General features: G+C 42.9%; 1 protein-coding gene and 1 non-coding gene across 2 annotated transcripts; both read right to left on the bottom strand.

The window, feature by feature from the left end:
- Nucleotides 1-484: 484 nt before the first annotated feature.
- On the bottom strand, nucleotides 485-599 carry LOC143339563 (U5 spliceosomal RNA). The gene has a single exon (XR_013079333.1). It is a non-coding gene; the product is annotated as a U5 spliceosomal RNA (small nuclear RNA).
- A 1,070-nt stretch (nucleotides 600-1,669) lies between these two features.
- slc68a1a (solute carrier family 68 member 1a) lies at nucleotides 1,670-9,747 on the bottom strand. Its single transcript, XM_076760572.1, has 9 exons — nucleotides 9,503-9,747; nucleotides 7,218-7,480; nucleotides 6,732-6,811; nucleotides 5,613-6,062; nucleotides 5,385-5,505; nucleotides 4,863-4,959; nucleotides 4,128-4,299; nucleotides 2,930-3,123; nucleotides 1,670-2,787 (listed from the first exon to the last, which is right to left on the bottom strand). Exons 2-9 carry the CDS (start codon nucleotides 7,383-7,385, stop codon nucleotides 2,537-2,539), a joined length of 1,533 nt encoding a protein of 510 aa, XP_076616687.1. The 5' UTR covers nucleotides 7,386-7,480; nucleotides 9,503-9,747; the 3' UTR covers nucleotides 1,670-2,536.
- Nucleotides 9,748-10,081: the final 334 nt, after the last annotated feature.

The following is a 10,081-nucleotide window of genomic DNA, read 5'->3' as shown; positions in this document are numbered from 1 at the left end:
GCCTATTACAGCAAAACATTTAATTGGAGGAATTTAGACTTGATATTGACTATTCTTATAATTTATGTCACCTTTCTTTATTTGTAAGGAGTTTAGTGAGTTGGGTGAAACACAGATTGACAGAACTGGTCTAACTCTAATTCTAAATAACTGGACGTCTTTGCCAATATCTATTTGAATGTGGCACCAAAATTAGATGCATCTAAAACACAAAGACTGTACTGTGTTGAAGAAAGGAAGTACATGTAATGTATGTGGTTTTATTACTTCTCTTTTGAGGTTGTCCCCTGATATAATCAGTTTCCTTTCAAAATAGATCTGATCAAAGAGTGTTACATCAGAATGTTAAAATAAAAAAATCTTCAAACATTCTTTCTTTGCTGTGTAATTATGACAAGCACTTCTTGCCCTTCTCATATATTTACATGCAGTCATTGACCCTGCATTTGATAGTTTGCAATATTTTTTATTTTACAAGTCAGGAAGCCCCGCACGAGGCAGGGCATCAAAAAATTAGTTCGAACTCATATTGTTCCTCTCCACGGAAATCTTTAGTAAAAGGCGAAAGATTTATACGATCTGAAGAGAAACATGAGTGTACTGACTCTGACAGAGAACATTGCGGTGGTCATTCTGTGTCATACTCTCTACAGTGACGGTGGCGCTGCACAGCTGCGGATACTTCTTTAATGTTGTGTATAATCGACTTATGTAAATACACGACCAGTTAAATAATGTTATACAATTACAGATAGGCAAACTACCAAAGGAAGTTTTAAATCTTAACAATAGTTTTAACAAATATTTTAGGTACTACGCCGCGCGGTGCATGATGGGTAGTGATACATCGAACCCGGTTACATACGGCACGTGGTGAGATTTGCTAGCCCCTGAAGTTAGAAAAATAAAACTAATCGTCAAATAAATTGTTAATAAGCTTAATAAGTGTAATTATAGTAATTCTAATCAAGGCAGTATGGTCACAATTGAAGAAAATCAAAGAGTTCGAAACCCGACGCATGCGCTGTAGGGCCACAGGAGTGATAACAAAAGGAGAGGATTACTCCTACTACTTCCGTCTTCGTACAGGAAGCTTCCCGGTACAAAGATTTGATCCAAGTCGGCGTGAAATGTTTAAAATATGTGGAGCTTCCAAAGATTTCCCCTTAAAATTATGGGTTATCGAATAAAAACAATTATCCACCAGGCATTTTAGCTGTTAAACAGATCATAAAAAAGAAGACTTGTGAAGAGCAGCTACGCCATTAACGCTAGTTCAAAGCCTATCAAGCGGCAAGATGAGATTTTTGTTGAGATGAAGTGTCCATATACCTCTGCAAGACGAATTATTTTAATTTTCCCTAATTCGTTACACGCTATTTAAAGGGTTTCCAAGCAAGAAAATGTTTGGGACTGCTGCATCACAAACATGGTTTACTGTAGTCCAGGCCTTAAGTTGCTTTGTTACCTGATGTTGATGTGGCTCATTTTATCACAATGTTTCTTAAATGCCTAAATTATTTCAGGTTTGTGCTTACAGTTTCATGTTCCTACAGTAAATTAGTGTCTTTATTCTGATAACCTAACCTTATTTCAGTTTTGTGGACCAGCAAAGAAAAATAACGTCCATCCTCTTCTTTTGATCTGGTAATTCATCATTTGAAACGGCTGATTTTCAACATAGATGAGGTTTATTTATGGCAAAGCCTCACATTCTTTGTATGATCTGGAAAATTACAAAAGTGATCTGATAATATGGTTACCAGCAATTCTCCGATTCCAAATTTTATTATTACGGTACATAAAATATGTCACAATCAGAATGTTAGAAGTATAAGAGACATATGGCAGTTTTGTGCAAAAACATCAATACTGAATGTATCAGAAAATACAGATTTCAACATTAAACTGGCAGGGCATTCTGTGTAAGTGTCCAGAAACAGTAAGACTCAGCTCTGAAGTGCAGGTTCCATGCAGTATCAATCGAACTCTGAACAGATTAATGCAGTTTTGGATTTCATTCGCCTTGTTATTAACATTAGAAACTGGAAACCTCTGCTCTTGTTTTCAAATCAGGCTGATGCTACTAGCAGCAAGGCCATTCAGACTGTGCTCGAGACCAGAATTATGCTTTACAAGCAGTTTTACAGAGGGCACCCCATCTTTGGTGTGCACCATAAAATGTTGTCATCTTGGTCCGTCTACATCCAAAAGGACTGACTGGTTCTACTTTATCTTTTGGTCATCTGTTCAAATATAAATATATTCTAATATAAAAAATAAGGCAGGTTCCTTCTTTTTTCTTCGTTGTTTCATGTTCTTCCTGGTGGGATCTGTCAGCCTGCTGTGCATTTTTCATCGTCCACAAAGCCACATGCTGTGCGAAGGTTCAGATCCTTGCACAGCCGGCTGGGCTGCAGAGTGAAGACATCAGAACAGCCCTCTGCCTCATGTTCTTCTGAGCATTACCTCAAAGGGATTGTAAAACGGACAATTTGAAAGTGTCAGTGTGCAGCTTCAGGCAGCTCTTTTCAGTTCATATGGCCTTGACATCGATAAGGTGGCCATGCTGGGCCCCTTGCCTTAGTGTCTTGATCCCCTGCAGCTTCCGGCCGTGAAGTGTGAAGCGAGACCAGGCGGCCAGCTGCAGCAGGGCACAGGTGATAGGCACAAACACCAACATGTAGAAGCAGCCCAGGCGTAGAGGCGGGGTCCCTGAGCCGGAGGCAACGTCAGGCACAGAAACCAGAGAGTCCTTCACAGGCTCCCTCTCGAAAACATCATAACCTGGAAGAGGAGAAAACGGACCAATCAGCTCAAGATGTGATGACTTGACTTGATACTTTATCTGTCAGAAATACATGAAGACACATGGAGGCAGCAACTCGTGGCAGCATCTTGAAACAAGCCTGACTGTTTCTGTCTGTACCTGTGTAAACACACAGCAGCCAGGTGCCAATGAGGGGGGCGAATGTCTGGCCTGGTTTGGTAATCAAGGCAACCATCCCGAAGAGCAGCGCAGAGGCGGCCTGCTGACGCCGATTGACCACAAAGTCCTCGTCCACCAGATCGGAAACAACCAGTTTCAGCAGCTTGCACGTCCCCTCCGTGAACACCCGGTTACTAGGAGGAAGAGAAGTCCGGTTACAGCCATAGCAGAGTGGAGTCGTACAACAGCAAATGTCAGCTGTCAATCTTCATTTTAAAGATGTTTTAGGACATAAATGTTGAAGTTATCAGTTGCTTTCAAGGGTAGACTGTTCAGTTAATTAATGTGCGTCAGTTATGATTCATTAAGTCCATTTGTTTGTCTCTCAGGAGGGCAATGGTTACAGTTTCTGACCTAATACAGCATGTTTACTGGAGGTGTGTCTGTGTCTTCAAAACCACATCACACTGTGTGAAATACAGCGACAGTTTTATCACTTGTGGCTGAAGAAGCTTTGAGACAAAGAACCAAGATTATTCACACAACCACCATAACTGTGACCAATATGCTAACCACACACTCCATCAGGGCTCTGCTGCAGAGTGTCTGAGGGAACATTCAAATCCTGTTGTTAACAGGATAAGAACACGTCTGACATCGATAACGGAATCAGACGACTGACTGACTAAATGAAAACCTTCAGAACTTCAGGGGCACAAAATCCCCGCAATAATAAAATGTGAGAAAACAGGCTGTAGCAGTGTTTGTTATTTCAGTCTAATCTGTAAGACAATAATCTTGGAAACTATCGGATACTGTCTGAGATGATTTAGCATCAACTAAACATTTGGACTAATCTCTATAAACATGCAGTTTGGGGATGGATGGATGGAGATTTTAAAGCCCTTTGAGGTAAATGATTTTGAGCTGCACAAATAAAGCAATCCCACTCATTGTGAGAGACCGAGGCACAAACTGGAGACAAATCTGTATTTTCCCTAAAAAAAAAAAACAGCATGTACTGAATGTGGAGTTAAACTTCGAAACTTGACTTCTACTCGTCCTTGATGTGCGTCTCAGTGTGTTTGTGCATTCAGCTCTGGAAATAATGAGCCTCGACAAACAAGCAAAACAAAAAGTACGAGCTGTCGCACATCAGATCCCTGAAGCGTGCGCTGATGTGTGTGCGTGGCCATACCTAGCAATGAAGATGCACAGCAGATAAATGTGGTCAGCCCCCGCCAGCAGCATAGCCACACTAAGTCCCAGTTTGAGCATAAATAGCCAGCGGATAACCTGGTAAACCCCGTAACGCTGGCACAGTGTCAGGAAATACAAGTTGTTCAGGTGGGGGGCAATGTAAGAGATGCCTGCGTGAGGGCAGAAGCAGAACTGCATTTAAATAAAGACTAATCAGCAGAAAGAAGAGTAATCATATTTAAAAAAACATACATACAGCAGACATACAGCAAATGAATAGAAAACTAGAAATCCTTTCTGTTTTAGCCTCAATTAAATGAGTCCATAAAGACTCAGAAGTCATATTTCAGCACACCACTTAACTCTTTTTCTTCCCGCTCTTTAAATCTACGGCGATGATTTTTGTGCAAGATTGGATTAAAACACCACACTGACTTTTAATACTCATCCAATCACTGGCAACTAAAATGTGCTTGCATAACACAAAAAAGCTGGTATCATTCATTTGCATGCTGCCAGCAGCCTTCAGTTTGTGCAACAGGTGAAATCACATCCTCTTGCAGTTAATTTCAACATCATCGCTGGTGATTTACTTAAACTTTTATCCTAAATAATGCAGCGATAATTATGACAGGTTTAATTTGGTCTGTGTTGCCTAACTCTAGCACTGCAAAACGTTGATTAAGAAGACTCGAAGGTGTGAACCATTTCCCGTCTCTTAAAGGGATCCTACCGAGTAAGATTGAACCTGTAGATGCAGAAATATTGTCAGACAGGAGATGTTCCAGGAAGAGAGGGAAGAAGTTGCTGTTGAAATGGCAGTGAAAGACCTGTAGGGGGAGCAGTGACAACAACAGAATGTAACTGCAAAGAACAAGTGAAAAACTCATCGATGTTACAGAGCACATTTAAATAAAATGGACCCAAAACTACAGACACACAGTAGGACGAATATAAGAAACGGCTACTGCAGGACAGGAAATACAGACCGTGTACTCTGCCAAGATGAAAGCATACATATACAAACCATCAGGGTATTTATATCTCTGATTCTGGGCTACATAAATAAACTGGGCTAAGACTATTTATCCCTCCGTATAATCACACTGTGACAACATTCTCTAAGCTCGTCTAAATAAATAATTAGCTTAGGTTAAGCAAACTGTAAGAAAACAAAACATATTTTTCCCTTTTAATAATGACATGTTTATCAGGGCTTCCCACTTCAACACATGCAGTGTGATTAAAATCTTACCTGAATAAGGTTCATCGACACAAACCACATGAAGTTCCTGTGTCTGGAGAGCTGCTTGAGGTACTGTCCAATGGTGACAGGTTTTTCTGGCTGGGTGAGTGGAGCATGGCCGACGCTCAGCCTGGGACGACGCAAAAGGAAGTGAAAGAGGAGTGAGGTGAAGAGGAAAATCAACAACGCTTTGAATCAAAGCTAGTGAGAATTTCCAGATCTTTAGAAAACCCTTACTCTTTGAGTGTCTGTGCCTCATCCTGTTTCAAAAGGACTTCCTTCTGGAAACGATGCCGCAGCATCCGAGACACTAAGAAAAAGCCCAAGATTGAAAAAGCTGCCAGAGTCACACAGAAGAGACGGAAGGAGTAGAAATCCTCCTTGTCCCAGAAGGAGTAAGACAGAAACACAGAGAATGAGCCCAGAGCGCTGAACACGGAGCAGTGGAAGTTGAGGCGCGTGCGATCGGCGGCCGACACGGCGAGGTCGGCCAGCAGGGCGCTGTGGTGGAGGTCCACCATAGAGAGGAACCCATCGTACAGACACAGGCACAGCAGGAACTGCAGTCCTGGTCTGGCCCAGGCCACCCAGAAAGCCAGGAAGGACAGAGCGTAGAGAGGGCCATTTGTGGAGAGGGCCTTCAGGCGCCTCAGCACCACCTCTGGCGTTGTGATCTGAGAGCCTGACCTGGGAGGAAACACACCAAGAAGTTAAAAAAATCAGCAGAGTTCAGACGAGGCTCACAGACCTATTCAAATTCTCTCAAGCCGTTTGAGTCTGTTTTGTTAGCGGAGGATTAATCAGGGGTCAACAACACGGATAGGGTGTAGATAAAACACCTTTTCCAGCCTCCACCTTCTGACAACACAGAGTCACAAGATGCTTAACAGTGACGGAGCGCAAACACAGATGACAGCCTCATGTTCATCACCCGGCACTCTGACGACGTGTTTACCTTTCCTCACGAGCATTACTGCAGCTTATACCAGAGTTTATGCTGAAACATTTGGGTGTATAAACGTCTAATAAAATCTGCAGGCTGACTGGAAAGCTGAGAGGGACTGGAGGCCGAAAGGGTGTCAGAATGAGGAAGAGGAGTTCCTAAATTTCAGGATCATCTTACACAAAGAAACAGCGCATTCTCTTTATACAAATAAATTCCAGGAAAAGGTCACGGTGTTTCAGAAATGACTGTTATGCTGTTTTTATTGCTGTATATCTAAATTAAATTATGGAAATAATGGAGTCTCAACCTAATTTAGGACATAACAGTCTTTTGGAATGTCTTAAACCTGATTTACTACAGTGTCTTCACTGAAGGAAAAGGGAGGAAGAAAGCAAGATGGAGACACTTACTGGAGAGAGCTGAGGAAGGAGCGATCGCTCAGCCAGCCGAAGAGAGGGTCATTCAGACTGTTCCATATGAGGAACACGGTCTGTGGAGCAGAAAATAAATATGATGAGCTGCAACTAGACATCAAAACTCAGCCACCTATGTTTTAATTTGCTTTAGTAATAAAATGAAATTAAAAAAGACATTATGAGCCACAGTTTTTCAGAGGTGAACAGATAACAGATATGCTGTATATCAAAAGCAGAACAAAGTCTTCTGGTTAGCATGATGCTTATTTTCTCCGCAGTGTCCAGGCTCAAATGGTTTTAAATATAGAAAGCTGTGGCTGAACATGGTGGCCACATAACAAACCGGTTAGCAGGACTGACATACAGCCTTTAAAACCACTGCTGACACACAGCAGTGGCAAATTAGTCCTTCAATTCAGGCCTGGACCGCTAGTCAAAGTTAACTGCAACAGCTGCAGACCAAGGTCTCTTGCCACTTACCTCTCCCACCCAGAAGGAGACCTTATCAATCTTGTAGATGGACACAAATGTCTCCACATAATAAAGGAGGAACACATTGTGGAGGATGGAGGTAAACAAGGCCAAAGAGCCGTAGAGCACTGCAGTGGAGAAGACGCCTTGCCAGCAGCCCCAGACGCTCCTGCCCATTCTTCTTTCTCAATCACTCTGCTCCGTCTTTTCTCTGTGCCAAGCTGCAATCATGTCACGGCCTGGCCGACCCAGGGTCACCACCTCATCATAGCCTGCAAAAACAGGCGGAGAAATCCATTGACACTTGACAGGAACGCACATAAAGTTATTTTCAGGTCGGTAGACAAAGCGAGAAAAGCAGTCTCTCAACCTGAAGCATAAATAAGCACTCTACACCTGTGTATGCTTAAGATATTACTGAGCATTACTGGAAGTTACTGCAACATCTCAGCACGAGTGACACAATATGAACATGTTTCTGTCTCTGCACAGAGTCTGAGCAGACCAAAGGAGAGCTATTTCCACAGCAGTGGTACAGCAAGTACTAATTAAAGTTACTTAGTCTGAAGGCCACAGTTACTCTATCCTCCGGCCTACGCCTAGTTGTGCTGTGTGTGAGTGTGTGTGTGTGTGTGTGTGTGTGTGTTAAACTGTAATTTTCCTCCTCGAACACACCACTACACTGTCCTGGCGGCCCCGTACAAAGCTCATCTTCTTCCCAGCAAAACGACAAAAGGAAAGTCATATGACACCCAGTCGTTCTTTTTAGGCCCAGTTCTTTCAGTGTGCTTCACGGTTTCATATCCAACAACAGCCAGTGTGGATGTGCTACACTACATAATTTACACCTACTGTAATTGCTAAGGGCACAATATCACATTTTTTAAGACAAAGAAAGTGCTGGCCCCTCCTTGTGAGCTGCTGTCTTTTGTGAAACAAACTGAGTTCCACACCATGAATGCAAATCCTGTAGTTAGTCACTGGCATTGTCTCACTTCTTTTGAAGCCTCTGTTGCAGTCTCACACGTGGCACCCTTGGGAGAGGAATTCACTTAAAAACACCAACAGGCGTCTTACTTCACACCTGACTCCCACAAGCTCAGACCTGCCCTGAATATAACATCCTCTCGTATCTTCAGTGGGGAAAGCCATATAATCGCTAACAATAACAGTGTCTCAAGGCGATGTGACGCTTTCTGTTACAGTCAACCTCAATGTAGTGTCTAAGCAACGTTGCAAAACCGCAGCTTCATATCAGGGTCTGAGTGAGATAGCAAACTTGGTCAACAAAAAGCTTTCCAACCCTGTTCCTATCAGATCCAAGCAGTGAGGCGGGATGAGGCTCAGCTGGCTGCACTGTATCACATCTCTGACATATCATCCTAAATCAGAAGTGGTCTACTTGGTTACAGGCAACAGAGCGGAACGTGGATCTACAAATATCCAATTCATGTGCTCTCAGGCACAGCAGATTCAGAGTTGTTTCCAGCTGGGGAGACGCCTCTTGGCAGGGAACCCGTGATGAACCTGCTGTATCCACTAATATGCAAAGAAGACACGACGGCCAACACCTGATCTGATCACAGATCAGCAGAACACTTGTTGCACACATTTAGACCAGAAATGTGATTGATAATATTGATCCTTCTCAAAAATGTGTGTAAAGAACGTCCACTGAATCCGGAAGTCATAACATAGAAACACTACCTGTGTTAGTGAGCAGAGCGATAAACTACTCCCGGTTATAAACATCCAGATAAGCATTCATAGCGTCCTATAATAAATCAGAATAGTAATGTAGCCATAAAAAAGGGAAATTATTTACAATGCGTGTCTCATCTGGCTATTCAACACGCCATACACACAGTGAGGGGAACGGGTAGCGTTGCTTGTCTTGAAACACGAGATATCACGAAATGTTTATTGACCGACGTTATCTGGCAGGGTGACCACCAGCTAGCTAGTTAGCTTGCTAATTAATACACTTCGACTAACGTTACTTTCATATTCGCGGATATTAAGCCAACAACTATCATCCCACATGTTGTGTGAAAGTTACCCCTCTGCGTCTGCCCGCAGGAGCTGGAAAGATCGATACAGTAACTGAAATAATCAATGATTCGGCTATCGGAGGTGGCCAACTACCGTTAATGATTAGCGCTAGCCTGCCTAAGTTAAATGCTAGCATTAGCTAGCTGGTTAACGATTGCGTGAACAGCCTGCCTGTGTGGAGATAAACACGTCTACAACCGGCTTCGGGTATATTTACTACAAAGAAAAGAGGTGTTACGTACCGGGAAAAAAGCTGTTAACCAGTTCAAATAAATGGTGGTTGGCTCGGTGGAAAGCTAACTCGTTGTCTCAGGCTCGTCAGCTTGTCAGCAGCAGCTGTGTCTCGATCACTGGAAGACGACCAGCGCGAGGAAGGCGGACAGACCACGTCATGACAGCTACGGTGGTTTACTCACATCCGAGACGGCAGGGGCGGATTTGTGAGAGGGTTTCCCGGCAGCGTGCGCTACGTACACGGATAAGAGTTACAGCGCCACCCGGTGACAGTGTTAGCAAAACACCGTTAGCTCAGGATGTTAGCATGAGGTCAGAAGTCAACCACGGAGAGCTGCACGACACCAGGGACCAGTTTTCTCTTTTTTTTTTCACTGAAGTAAAAGTTTGTCTGATTAGATTAAATAATATGCCCCTGAAATTAATTTAAAGTTAAATACTTTTCCCGCTTAATACATTAAAAATATCTACAGTCACAGTGTTGATGCCAAGTAGCTCTGGAAGAGTGTTGGACCATCTGCATATATTCTTCTGGTCCATGTGTCTCCTTCATATTATTAATGAAAAAGGACAAAATAGGTGAGAAT

The sequence above is a fragment of the Chaetodon auriga genome, chromosome 20, assembly GCF_051107435.1.
Source record: "Chaetodon auriga isolate fChaAug3 chromosome 20, fChaAug3.hap1, whole genome shotgun sequence".
Classification (NCBI taxonomy): domain Eukaryota; kingdom Metazoa; phylum Chordata; class Actinopteri; order Chaetodontiformes; family Chaetodontidae; genus Chaetodon; species Chaetodon auriga.
This window is presented reverse-complemented; position numbering and strand designations above follow the sequence as displayed.